Source organism: Megascapheus bottae, chromosome 12 (genome assembly GCF_031878675.1).
Source record: "Megascapheus bottae isolate mThoBot1 chromosome 12, mThoBot2.hap1, whole genome shotgun sequence".
In the NCBI taxonomy this organism is placed as follows: Eukaryota; Metazoa; Chordata; class Mammalia; order Rodentia; family Geomyidae; genus Megascapheus; species Megascapheus bottae.
The window spans coordinates 22,076,395-22,091,158 of record NC_143520.1 but is presented as its reverse complement, the minus strand read 5'-3'; the positions used below and the strand labels follow the sequence as shown (position 1 = coordinate 22,091,158).

Here is a 14,764-nt window from a genome sequence, read left to right as displayed (position 1 = left end):
TGGATAAAACTGTTACCCATTTTAATAAATACCAGGTGATTCTATGTCAAGATGAATTTAACTAGGGTATTTGTGTGCCATGTAGCATTGGAGAATCATTAGAGGTAGTGCTACAATTAGTTTTCTACTTCAAGCTAGGTTTAGGGTTAAGAAAGGGTCAGCTTTAGAATAAAGCTGAGTTGTCTAGATAATGTAGAAGACAGAGTTTCTGACAAAGCACATATAATAGAGTGAGTGGTGTTAATTGTACAGAACAAATATAAGAAACAAGAAAGGAACTTGCAGGAACTTCCTGACTCAATTTGAAGACAAATCCTGAGGCTGGTATGTATCAAGAAGGAAAAGAGCTGGTAACTAAAGAGATAGAAGACATATTTCACAAAATTTATGCAAAGAATTTCCCAAATATCGAAAAAGAAAGTTCCATTCAGATACAAGAAACCTTTAGAACACAAAACAAATCACAAAAAATATTCTACCCTCACACTATAATCTGCACAGATCAACAGAGACCAAGGAAAGGATTCATAAAGCTGTCAGAAAAGATTCATTACATATAAAGGAAAACCAGTCAGAATAACTACAGATTTCTTAGCTGAGACCATGAAAACAAATAGAGCCTGGAATGATGTATGCCACACCTTAAAGGCAAACAACTACCAGCCAAGATAACCCAGCCAAGCTCTCCTTCCTAACCAAAGGACAAATATAAATATTCCATTACAAAGAAAAATTGAAATAATTTATTTCTAGCAAAGCAGCACTACAAAATATATTTAAAGGTATCCTGCATATAGAAAATCAACAAGAAAATGTTGGCAGACAAAATATCCCTTACCAAAGAACTAGATATATATGGAAAGAAGACCCAACACGCACTAAGAAGGTTGATTACATGGCAGGTATTACCAAACCCTTCTCAGTCCTAATTCTCAATATTAATGGACTTATCTCTTGATTAAAAGACATAGATTGATTATTTGGATCAAAAGCAAGACCCAAAATCTGTTGTCTACAAGACACATGTTGCTTACAAATATAAACATATTCTCAAAGTGCAAGGCTACCATAGATTTTGATAAGTATCATTTGATTCCAGCTTAGGAGAAAACAAAACTAGTGTATTTGTGTTCCTTTTAACACTCAAGGGGCTTTAAGGTAAAGGTTAGGTATAGTTTTCTAGTTCTGGCCATGGATAGGGCTAGAGAAGGGTAAGCTACAGGGTAAAACTGAGATTTATTTAACAATTAGAAGTAAATGGAATAGTAAATTTAACAGAAACTCTAGTATGCTTCTTACTTTTACTATTCAGGATCATTAGGATTACATTTGGGGATGGGGTAGGCTTATAAAAAGGGTTAGCTATTAGGTAAAACTACAAGTATGAGTTGATTTCAAGAAGAGCTCAAAGAAAACTTGTATATTGGTGGTTGTTTTAGGATGAGGTTCATTAGGGTTAGATGTGGGATTAATATTCTCATATACACAAGGGTTGTTAGGATCCGGGAAGGGTAAACTTTAGGATAAATCTGAGTTTTCTACTAAGAACTAGAAGTAAAATACATGCAAAATTTAAAAGAAACTCCAGCATGAAACTCTTTAGGTAACTAGGGTTAGGTTTTCACATAAATGTAAAGTTAGTATTAAGTTTAGATAAAGAGTAAGATATTGCTTAAAATAGCAACCTATTTTAACCAGTACCAGTTGATTCCAGGCCAAGATGAAAGAAAATAAGTGTATCTGTGTTCTTTTTAGCAACCAAGGGACATTAGTGTTAGAGTTAGGGTTATTTTTCTAGTTCAAGTTTGGTGTAGGGTTTGGGAAGGGTGAGCTGCAGGGTAAAACTTGGTTTTCTACTAATAACACAAAGTAAAATACATCAGAAATTTAAAAGAAATTACAGTATTCTCCTTACTGTTACTCTTTGACATCATTACAGTGAGGCTTCTGTTTGGGTTTACAGATAGAGTTAAGGATTAAATAAAATAGCAAGATTATTGGATATATTGTAACCCGTTTTAAAAATCACCAGTTGATATAGGGATAGAGTTTGTACCTGTGTTCCTGTTAGCATTAGATTCTCATTATAGGTAGGATTTGGGTTAGTTTCCTAGTTCAGGTTAGGGTTAGGATGAGGGATGAATCAGTTTCAGGCTAAAACTGACTTCTCCAGTAACAACTAGAAATAAAATACATGGGAAATTTGAAACAAACTACAGTATTTTCCTTACTTTTCTCTTCAGATTATTAGGGTTAGGTTTCTGATTATATATAAGAAGTGTGGATACCTTTTCTAAATAGAGTAAGATACTGGGTAAAACTATTTTAGCCATGCTTCCATGTTAGGATGAAAGAAAACTAGTGTATTTCGATTCTTTTAGCATTCAAGGGTCATTAGAATTAGAGTTAGGTTTCGTTTTCTAGTATAAGACATAGCGAATGGTAAGCATTAAGATAAAACTGAGTTTCCTACTAACAACTAGAATCAAAACACGTGTTAAATTTAAAAGAATGAACATTATTTTCCTAATGTTTACAGTTGGAGATCATTAGCATTAGGATGTAAATTAGATTGAAGGATTAAGGTTAGGGTTAGAAAAATGGTATGCTGTTGGGTAAAACTTCAGCTTGTTTTAACAAGTATCAGTTTGCTCAAAAGTTGGGATGAAGGGAAACTGGTGAATTTGTGTTATTTTTAGCAGCTGAGTGTCATTATGCTGATGGCTAGGTTTACTTTGCTATTTCAAGCTATGCTTACGGTTAGAAAATGGTATGCTTTAGGGTAAAAGCAAGTTTTCTTCTAACATTTAGAAGTAAAGTATAGGGGAATTTTTTTAACTACACTGTTTTTTTGTACATTTACTGTTCTGTGTCTCTTAGCGTTACAGTTACTATTAGGGTAGGATTAGGGAAATGAAAATTTATGTTCAAATTGAATGTAAATTTTTAGAACTACAACCAAATAAGTGGAATCTAGACTATCACAGTCTGGTTATGGTAATGATGTTAGGATATCCATGTTCATTTCTAAATTATTCATGATAAAGAAACAATCTAGATGCCCTTCGATGGATGAGAGGAGAGACGAAATATGGTACATACACACAGTGGTATTTTACTCATCTATTATATAGAATATCATTTCCATGGGAATGGATGGATGTAAAAAATTGTTAAGTGATACCAGGCATTTGAAGACACAGTGACACTTCTTTTAGCTCAAAAGTAGAAGTTAGGTCTATTACAAAAACATACACAGGGGGCCGGGAGTTTGGCCTAGTGGTTAAAGTGCTTGCCTAGCATGCATGAAGACCCGGGTTCGATTCCTCGGTACCACATACATAGAAAAAAGCCAGAAGTGGTGCTGAGGCTCAAGTGGTAGAGCTCTAGCCTTGAGAGAGTCCAAGGACAGTGCTCAGGCCCTGAGCTCAAGCCCAGGACTGGCAAAAAAAAAAAAAACATACACAGTAACATATACAGAGTTATAAGCCTATATGTACAAAATGACTAATGGATGGTATATTTAAAGGAGATGTCCAACAGTGTCGTTCATTTAAACAAACTAACCATAAATTTCATAGAGAATATATTATATTTAGCATATGAGCATAGCCAATATTAATTTTTTCATATATTTTTATTGTAATTAATAGAAGGGTTACATTATATTCACCAGATAGAAGGTGCATTACTTCACAAACATTGATACCCTTTCTCATGTCTTGGTCCCCATTTCCCTCCTCCCCCCCCCCGCCCCTCATGTTGTTTTCCCCCCTTCCCTATCCAATTTCAAATAACCAGTCAAGCATGTATACAATAGCCAATATTAATTTTACAAAAACCAATGTCTGATAGAATTCAAAGCAGAAAAGCAGAAGATAAGTATATGGTATATCTTTCTTAATTTCATCACTTTGTCCCTATTTTCAAACTTTCTCTAATAAATGTATTTTGTGTATTAAGAGAAAAATACATAAAACAAAATGCTCATGTTATGTTATATAATTGTGAATGTTACTAACAAAGCAAATTCAAACAATTTAGTTGAAAAATATGAAACTATAAGCATCGGAAATACACATAATGGAGGGGCAGAACTGATGAAAGTATAGTGGATCTTAAATGGCATCTGGATTTAGAGTTCATAAAGTAATAGAATATTAATTATAAGCCACCATTCTAAACTTTAATATACCTGTCAACAATAAAATAGGAATTACTTGTCACTGCTCCACTGCATATCCCACATTTTGCTTTCAGATCTGACACAGCTAAATGGAGCATCAGACAATTACGTCTCCTCTATATGATTAATTCATCTAAATGTTAGGAAATTAAAGCCACAATCTCATCTGAATCTAAAACAAGCAATCAAACTTGTCTTTGTATTACTAATGAAATACAGCCCTAATAGAATCTAAATAGCTTTGCAAACACCATGAATAAAGGACGAGGTTCAGTTGTAGCTAAGTTGTTTTTAAAATGTGTTTCAGTGAATGGAAGATTCCTTTAAAGCTGGGCTAACCATAGTTTTGGTTTTTGTTTTTTCTTTTTTCTTTTCCTTTTGTGGGTCATGGACCTGGGCACTGTCCCTAAGCTCTTCAGCTCAAGGCTGCTGCCCTACCCCTGAGCCACAGCCACTTCCCATATTCTAGTAATTAATTGGAGATAAGAGTCTCACATTCTCTAATGCCTGGGCTGGCTTTGAACGGTGATCTCAGCCTCCTAAGTAGCTAGGTTTACAGTCCTGAGTCACCGCACCTGGCAGAGAGAACATGTTTCCATTGATTATTTTAGTTCAAGAAATAGTGCACTGCCTTGAATAAAAAGATAAGATATAGTCCCCTGGCCCTATGTTCCAACCCCCATAACAGCATCAAAAGCAATTTTAAAAATGATTTTAGCCAGGTGCCAATGGCTCAAGTGGTAGAGTGATAACCTTGAGCTGCTGGTTAATTGGAGATAAGAGTCTCACAGACTTTCGTGCCCTGGCTGGCTTTGAACCACGATCCTCAGATCTCAGACTCCTGAGTAGCTGGGGATTACAGAAATGAGCCACTAATGCCCAGTTTATGTGTGTGTGGTTCTTCTCCATAATATTGCAAGCCTTCCCAGAAGCAAGGCCATATAACAGACTTCTCTGTTTGCTGAACCAAGGCATTTAGCAGAGGTATATTAAGGATTAGTCGATAAATACACATCAAGTAAAACACATCATCAATTATATAAAATGTATTCCTGATAATTATATGTGGCAAGCAGACTATTAAACAAAAATTTATGAAGCTTCTATTTCTCCAAAACCTATTTCTACTGTCCCTGTAAACATGGTTGGCCACACTTCCCATCAACCTTTTCACCTTCAGTGTAGCTCAATCACTCAGAAGTTTTTATGAATAGAATCTGCTAGGTGTAAGGACATAAATACAATAAATTATTTTATCCTTGAAGGATTTCTATTCTACCATTTAATTTCTCTCTTCAAACATCCTCCTGCCTACCTTCTCCAAAGTTTTTAATAAGTTTTTCTCCACCAAAACCCCATATATCCTCCAAGTTTCTTCCCTCTGCAGGAATCTTAGAATGTGGTAAAATTCATTTAATTCCTTACTTAACTTCTATATAGCTGTGATTCCCAGCTTTCTCTATATGGCACAAGGGTTCACAAGAGAACAATGGAAACTGGAGTTCAGATTCTTCAAAAGGAAGTAAATAAACTATGATTGATGGGTCTTTTCAGAAGGAAAAAGATCATAACACACTGCTAAGCAACCACCTCCACTAAGGAACTGCTAACCTAGTGATAGCTCCAACTCAGCCAGCTTTCTCAAGCGGATAAGATGCCTGGTAAGAAAGTTACAGCTATGGTTCATCAACCTAATTATAATGCTTCATCCATCTGCCAAACAAAACACTTTAAAATCCCTGTAATTAGATTGGGATGGAGAGCATGAAATATATTTATTTTAGGATTAGAGATGTAAAGTAAATTAGAGATGTATATTGTTGTGCTAAGGGTTCACTGTGACTGGATTCCAATTAAAGGGTAATTAATCCATTATCAAGTATGAGAATATATTATTCATTTATTTATTGCCTTTATTGCAAGGTAGGAAGAAAAAAAGCAAGGGAAAGAAGAAGGGAAGGAGGGGCTTTCTGGAGACTAAAAGTTATCTGACAGGAAAACAAGGATATCCTCAAAGAGGCGAAAGAAGCCAAGGTCAGGAAAGACTCTAACTTCACCTCAGACTGAATGTATCATTTCAAGTATGCAGAGATAAATAGCAGTGTTGTCTATATAGTTGAGATTTTGTCCTAGAACTTAGCTTGGAAAGACTTATGCAAGTTCCCTTGTTATGTATTGCTTACTACAAGTGGTTACAGAAGCTGTGTTACAGTAACTAATAAGAAATATAAATATCTGTTAAAATTTTATCTCTCATTGCAAAGTTAATAAGCTTATCTTATTTTCAATTTGCTACAAGTTTTTCCCTTCTATAATTTTCCTTTCCTTTTAAGTATAACCTCTTTGGTGAAAATTTTGAAACCATCATAACAGAATCAGAAAGTGTTTTTTACTATAAAATGTCTCATAGAAACTTCACATAAAAGCTCTACCAGAGATGTACATCTGCCTTTGTCCTCTACATGAATTAAAAGGCAGAAGATACTGAATTTTAAACCACCGACCTTTCAGAAGAGGATGATAATTTCTCAGGATACAACCAAAAGCCTATTTTCTCAGTAAGTAAATGAATAAATGAATAAATAAATAATTTAACAGACAAAGCTAGGAGTTTGGTACAGTGCTTAACTAGAATGCATGAGGACCCAGGATACCACATACATAGGAAAAGTCAGAAGTGGTGCTGGGATACCCATCAATATCCCAATGTCATTCTTTAAAGAAATAGAATAAGCAATCCAAAATTTCATATGGAATAATAAAAGACCCCGTATACCAAAAACACTTCTTAGCAGAAAGAACAGCGCAGGAGGAATTTCAATACCAAACTCAATTACAGAGCTATAATTGCCAAAACAGCTTGGTACTGGCACAAGAACATGCCTAAAGACCAATGGAATAGAACTGAGGACTCAGATACTAAACCACAGACCTATGGCCACCTAATCTTTGACAAGGGAGCCAAAAAAATAGAATGGAAGACAGACAGCCTCTTCAACAAGTAGTGCTGGCACAACTGGTTAAGCACCTGCAGAAAAATAAAGTTGGATCCTTCTTTGGCACCCTGCACTAAAATTAACTCCAAATGGATCAAAGACTGGAGGTAAAAGCTGACACATTGAAAACTATACAAGAAAGAATAGGAGATACAGTAGGCCTCCTTGGCACAGGTTGAAACTTTCTTAATAAGGACCAAAAATCACAACAAATCAGAGAAAGTCTGGATAAGTGGGACTGCATTAAACTGCAGAGCTTTTGTATGGCAAAGGACATAGCTAGTAAATTAATTAGGAAGCCTACAGAGTGGGAGAAGATCTTCACCAACCATACAACAGACAAAGGCCTCATATCTAAAAGATATCAACAGCTCAAAAAATTGAATCACTCCAAAACTAATCTACAAAGTAACAACCATCCCATTAAAAGATGGGCCAAAGACTTAGAGAGTCTTCTCTGAAGAAGAAACAAAAATGGCCTGTAGACACATGAAGAAATGCTCAACATCTCTGGTCATAAAAGAAATGCAAATCAAAACAACTCTAAGATTCCACCTCACTCCAGTTAGAATGGCCAGGATCAAGAAAACTAATAACAACAGATGCTGGAGGGGATGTGGCCAGGAGGGATTACTACTACACTGTTGGTGGGAGTGCAAACTCATTCAACCACTATGGAAAGCAGTATGGCAGTGCCTCAAAAGGCTAAACATAGAGTTCCCCTATGAACCAGCAATTCCACTACTTGGCATTTACCCAATCATCCAGAAACAAGTACATACTAAATCCACTAGCACAACAATGTTCATTGCAGCACTATTTACCATAGCAAAGATATGATGAAACCAACCTAGATGTCCCTCGGTTGATGAATGGATCAACAAGATGTGGTATTTGTACACAATGAAATTCTATGCTGCTGTCAGAAAGAACGACATTGCCCCATTTGTTAGGAAATGGGAAGACTTAGAAAAAACCATATTAAGTGAAGTGAGCCAGACTCAAAGGAACTTAGGCTCAATGGTTTCCCTCATTTGTCATAATCAGTAGAAACCTTGGGCTCTCCTAGCAGAGATTTGCAATAGAGCAAAACCTTGATACATAAGACCATATAGTATGACGCTGATTGAAAGGACCTCTAGGATATAGAAACAAAAGCCATATAATGAATGATTGTTGTCCTTAAGGTACTATGTTATCTCTCATCTCTTTTGCTGTCCCTTGGTTATCTCATATTGTTACAGTATCTCACTTTGTTTCCTGATATATCGCATATATTTGTATTTGGTTATTTGAAATCGGATAGGGAAGGGGGAAAACAAGATGGAGGGATGGGGGGAGGGAAATGAGGACATGTGAAAGGGAATCAATGTATGTGAATTAATTCACCTTCTATCTGGCAAATATCATGTAACCCTTTTATTAATTACAATAAAAAATCAAAAAATTAAAAAAAGAAGTGTTGCTGGGCTCAAGTGGTAGAGCACTAGCCTTCAGAAAGCCCAAGGACAGTGACCAGGCCTTGAGTTCACGCCCCAGCACTGGAAAAACAAACAAACAAACAAGAACCTTACTTGTACAATAAAGAAGCCCAGTAAGATAGATATTATCATTATGAATTGAGCATGTAAAACTTTACAAATCATTACACAAGACAACAGTCAAAAAATAATCAATTTAACATTCATTGACTACATTTCAGTCACAAAGCAACTATAACCATTAAGTCAGAAATATGATGACCCTGGCTAGGAATTTTAATATTATGTTAAAGAGGAGTGGAGAGAGTGGGCATGCTTGTCTCGTTCCTGATTTCAGAGGAAATGGCTTTAGCTTTTCATCATTAAGTATAATGCTAGCTGTAGGTTTGTCATACACAGCCTTTATTATAGTGAGGAATGTCCCATGGATTCCTAGTTTCTCCAGAGCTTTTAGCATAAAGGGGTGTTGGATCTTGTCAAATGCCTTTTCTGCATCTATTAAGACAATCATGTGATTCTTGTCCTTGCTTCTGGTGATGTGTTGAATTATATTAATTGACTTGTGTATGTTGAACCAGCTCTGCTTCCCTGTGATGAATCCTGTTTGATCACAGTGTATAATTTTTTGATGAGTTGCTGAAGACGTTTGGCCAGTATTTTTGTTGAGAAGTTTCGCATCAACAGTCAACAAAGAATGGATCTATAGTTCTCTTTCTTTGATGAATCTCTATCTGGTTTTGGAATAAGGGTTATAGTGGCTTCATAGAATGAGTTTGGCAAAGAGCGCTCGCTTTCAATTTCATTGAAGAGCTTGAGGAGTATGGGTGTGAGCTTTGCTCAGATGCCCCTCCGTTGATGAGTAGATCAACAAGATGTGGTATTTATACACAATGGAATTCTATGCTGCTGTTAGAAAGAACTACATTGCCCCATTTGTAAGGAAATGGAAATACTTAGAAACAAATCATATTTAGTGAAGTAAGCCAGACTCAAAGGAACTTAGGCTCAATGGTTTCCCTCATTTGTCATAATCAGTAGAAGCCTTGGGCTCTCCTAGCAGAGATTTACAATAGAACAAAACCTAGCTACATAAGGCCATATAATATAACGCTAAATGAAAGAACCTACAGGATATAGAAACAAATGCCATATAATAAGTGATTGTTGTCCTTAATGTATTATGTTATCTGTCATGTCTTTTGCTGTCCCTTGGTTATCTCATATTGTTACAGTATTTCACCTTGTTATCTGATATATTGTATATATGCTTATTTGGTTATTTGAAATAGGACAGGGAAGGAGGGGAAACAAGATGAGGGGCAGGTTTAGAAGGAGGGAAATGAGGACCAAGACATGAGAAAGGGTATCAATGTTTGTAAAGTAATTCACCTCCTATCTGGTGAATATAATGTAGCCCCTCTATTAGTTACAATAAAAAATATACAGAAAAAAATACCAAAAAAGAAATATAATGACCCTACATACAGGATGAGAATAAATGAAATGAACTCTAGGATATGGAAACAAGAGTTTTATCTTAGTAACTGTTGTTCTAAATGTACTTCGTGAAGTTATTTCTTTTCTCTTTTTTCTACTTATGGTTAATCTAATTAGGTTAGTATATCTAACTTTATTGCCTGATATATTGTATATACATTTATTTGTTTATTTGAAATAGAGAAGGGAAGGGAGGTAAACATGATTAGGAAGGGGTAGAGGGAGGAAAAGGGGGACAAAAACATAAGAAGGGGCATCAAAGTTTGAGAATTGATATACCTATTACCTGACAAATGTAACTGTAACCCCTCAATACATTATCCTGACAATTAAAAAAAGAATTATAATGATCGTAAACAAATTTAGTGTTAAGAATATACAAAACTGAAGTTAATTTTATCTGATCACCTGTATATATCTTCTAATTGCAGATCAAAATCATCAAGCTTCTTTTGATATTTCTTTGTAAAGTTGCAAAACTCTTTAAGGACTGAAGATTTCAGATCAGGGTATGGACACTCCAAAGTTTCTAATTGCAGGGGCAGTGCCCTAAGCAAGTTAGTTTTCTCTTCTGAAGAATAATCTAGAGTCTGAAGAAACAATTACATGATAGTTTATATAACATGAATGACAAACTGAAAAGCAAATAAATTACTAGCTATTTCATACCTACTTTCATGCTGTAGTCCAAAAGATCATCTTCCATCTTCTGTTGCTCCAGGTTAAGTCTTTCAAAGATGGCTTTCAACTGTTTCTTTACACAGTCAACCTAAAGGACAATGACATGTGGAATAAGTTGATATTCAGCCCATACTTATAAAGACATGAATATTATTCTCTAAAACCAATAAGTGATGATTAAATAAGAGAAAATGTCCTTGAAATTTCATCAGATAAAGCTTAGTGAAGCTTCTAGATATATAATCAAAACAACCACCTGCACCACCTTGATTTGCTCATAGTAAGATAGAAAATTACTAGGTTTTTCTAATTCAATCACTTTGCCAGTTCCTTTGGAACTTCGCCTCTTGTCCCCAGACAAGAATGGGTTTGCTTTTATTATTATGCATTAAATAAATATAATTACATTACAGAATAGTAGAAACATAGAGACTTGATTCCACCACACTGAGGGAAGACTCTATAAAGCACCAAGAGAAATGGGTAGAACAAATGTAAAGACACAAGTTAAAACCTTCATGCTCAGATAGATTTAGACCTATGTTTACAATAGTGAACAACTTGGTATGTGCACAATACACATGAAACTGTTCTACGGAGGACAAAAAAAGCTTACATTGTTCAAAGCAGAGGTAACATACTGAACTCTGGTATCTCCCACCTGTAATCCTAGCTATTTGGAAAGATCTGAAGCACAGGTTCAAATCCAGTCTGGGCAGAAAAGCCTGTGAGACTTTATCTCCAATTAAGTAGCAAAAAGCCAGAAGTGGAGCTGTAACTCAGTGGTACAGTGACAGTTTCGAGTATAAAGTTCAAGTGAGATTGTGAAACCTTGAGTTTAAATCCCAATACACACACACACACACACACACACACACACACACACACACACACACACACCAGAAGAAACATATTGATCTCTTACCTCTTCTAGTACTAACACTGAGTTCAACTCCACTTGAGGTTGTGCAGACTTTAAAATGTGATGCTGTCGGTACCTCAGATCTGTTCTCAGCTGCTGCACAGGGTTTATCACCCTTTCTAAATACGTGCACCATTGTTCTGACAATTCTTGTTCTATGATGAAACACACTTTTTTGAACTTTCTTAAAGAACCAGATTTTAGAATACAGACTTTAAAATTTTCTTTAGGAAAAATAAAAAACTAAATTAGCTGTTAATATTTAAAAAGCATGCCATGAGTGCCCAATCTATATTCTTCCAAACCAAAATTCTGTTTCAAATATATGATCAACAAACAAACAAATCTCACCAAAATTTGTAAGGTCACCAAGACATTCATTTCCAATATTATCTTCATTGAAAAAAGATTTTATTTCAGATTCCAATTTACATCTGAAACAGACATAATTTCAGTTTTGAAATTATAAACACACCTACAGGTTCAAAATAACAAATGCAGTAGGAATGATTGGTTAAATGTGGTTTTGTTCACCCATTCTTTAATTCAGACCATGTACTAAATTCCTAACACTGGCCAAAGGAACAGCATGGCCAAAGGCAATGCACAGCAGGTTCTGGCACTGCTTCTTGTGGGCAGTGCCAAGAAGCCACTGAAGGATGGCAAGCCAAACTCACCTGCTCAGAATTGCATTTCACAAAGATTCCCAAGGCAGAAAGCTGGAGGTTAGCCCTGAAGGCAGGATAAACAATTTAAATGAATGAGAAAGAGGTAGAGATTAGGCAGATTTAGACCTACAAGGGGGCTATTTTATAAGCTCAGAAATGGATAGTGTAGACATGTGAATCCCTTTCCCCTGATGAAAGCTGTCAACTATGCAGGCTGACTAAAAGATCTCATCCCTGGTTCTGCACCAGTGAGTGGCTAACACCATGTGAGCTCTCTGTGGCCAGTATTCACCCTCTGAGGAATGCTGCCTGGCCAAGTCCAGGATGGAAATGAAAATTCATCCGGTTCCTGGGAAAGCTTCTGGCTGATTAGGCCTCACACATGGCACTAGACCTGTGGAGTAACACTGCTCTTTGCTTAGTGGCATCTGGGTCACTATGCCAAACTAGAGTTCAGGGTCTGGGGTCTAGGCCTCTATTTCAAAACAAAGGAAGGATACACGAAAATCCCAACTAGAGCACAACATCTGGTGACAGGAACTACTCATCCCTTACACTCCAGGAAAAAAAAAAAAGAAGACATTAAATGGAGGCATAGGTAGTAAAGGGAAAAGGGCTTCAGACAAGACAGAGCAGCCACTGGGTTCTGCCAGCAGGGCAAACCCTGGGGTTTGGGAGTGGAAGAGTGCTTTGTGACCCACTACTTGTACTCAGGGAACCCAGCCACTCACTTCCAACTGCAGTTCCAAGGCCTAGAACCACCTCACTGAACTGGGGCAAAGTAGATCAATCCCAGGGAACTGCCCCTACTTCATGGGATTATCTCTGACCCACCCCACCAGCTAGCCCTGATCCAAAATCTTAACCAACCACAATACTGCTCCAGGCTGCCTTGGTCAGTGCAGATCCCCCAAAACACACTTGAGTAATGGGAAGAGAACTACAGTCACAAAGCAGAGGTTGAAGGAGAGCATCCATTTTGCTGGCTGAACTAAGCACATATGCACATTTCTCCCCAGCAAGAAAAACTATATGGACTCTCCTTTTCTTTTTATCTTTTATAAATTGCCATTTTTATTTTTTTCACTTTGCTATTTTCTCACTCATAAACTACTCTATTAGTGGTATATTCCCCTCTTGCTTTTATTCTTGACTTTCCTTTCCCTTTGCAGTTCCTAACACTAGCATTTTCTCCACAATAATTGAACTATATTCCTACTCAGTAGTGTCGTGGTGCATGCTGTGCTCAGACTCCCCATCCAGTTCCTTATTGCTTCTCTCACTCTTCCTAGTTTTTTCTAGTCTCCTCAACTGTACATCCTACTAGTCACTTTATATATAATATGATCTATTAGATATTATTGCTAATGGAGTTTTACTACATGTAAATCTCTGGATTGGTATTGACTGGTGAATTTATTGATGCTGAATTATACCTCAAACCAGTGTTGAGAAATGAGAAATGACCCATCAACCCAGCCATTGCCCATTCCCACAGACTATAGAGAATAATTGAGCATAGCATTTTCAAGTGACTAAAATGATTTGATCCTATACTTAAAATATCCTAAAGATCACACATGCGCGCGCGCGTGCGCGCGCACACACACACACACACACACACACACACACACACACACACACACATACACACACACACCTAGATCCAAAAAGCACTTTTGGCAATGTAGCAGGGTGTATGATCAGCATAAAAAAAAAAACAGTGCCTTTTCTATATTGTAATGAAGAATGCTAGGAAAACAATTCTGTTCACAATAGCCTCTCCATTTCTATGCACAATATTCCTACATATAAACTGAACTAAGGAAGTGAAAGACCTCTAAATGAAAACTATAAATCTTTGAAGAAAGAAATTGAAAGGAACATTAGAAGGTGAAAAACCCATGTTCCTAGATGGAAAGAATTAATATTGTAAAAATGGACACAGGACTAAAAGCAATATGCAGATTTAATGCACTTCTCATCAAAATCCCAATGTCACTCTTTGCAGAAATAGAATTGAATAAATTCAATTCTAAAATTCATTTAGAAGCATAGAAGACTCTAAATAGCAAAAATAATCCTGAGCAAAAGAGCCACGTATCCCAATACTGGACTTAAAATTGTACTACAGAGGCATAGTAAAAATAAGTAGCAGAGTCCTGGCACTAAAAGTCATAAAAGCCAATGCGCCAGGAGTTTGGCCTAGTGGTTAAAGTGCTTGCCTAGCATGCATGAAGACCCGGGTTTGACTCCTCGGTACCACATACCTAGAAAAAATCCAGAAGTGGTGCCGAGGCTCAAGTGGTAGAGCGCTAGCCTTGAGAAAGTCC

At 36.5% G+C, this 14,764-nt stretch overlaps 1 protein-coding gene across 2 annotated transcripts in view; it reads right to left on the bottom strand.

Annotated features, from left to right (window-relative positions):
- Positions 1-14,764, bottom strand: part of LOC150056322 (coiled-coil domain-containing protein 148-like) — a 168,977-nt gene that overhangs the window by 64,491 nt on the left and 89,722 nt on the right. The window contains exons 5-8 of one of the 2 annotated variants that reach the window (XM_090342795.1): positions 12,115-12,197; positions 11,767-11,918; positions 10,834-10,929; positions 10,569-10,750 (exon numbers count right to left, since the gene is read on the bottom strand). In XM_090342795.1, the coding sequence (XP_090198921.1) occupies positions 10,569-10,750; positions 10,834-10,929; positions 11,767-11,918; positions 12,115-12,197 (513 nt within the window). Of the gene's footprint in view, positions 1-10,564; positions 10,751-10,833; positions 10,930-11,766; positions 11,919-12,114; positions 12,198-14,764 lie in introns of those variants that run through there. The other variant, XM_090342796.1, reaches the window with a different exon arrangement.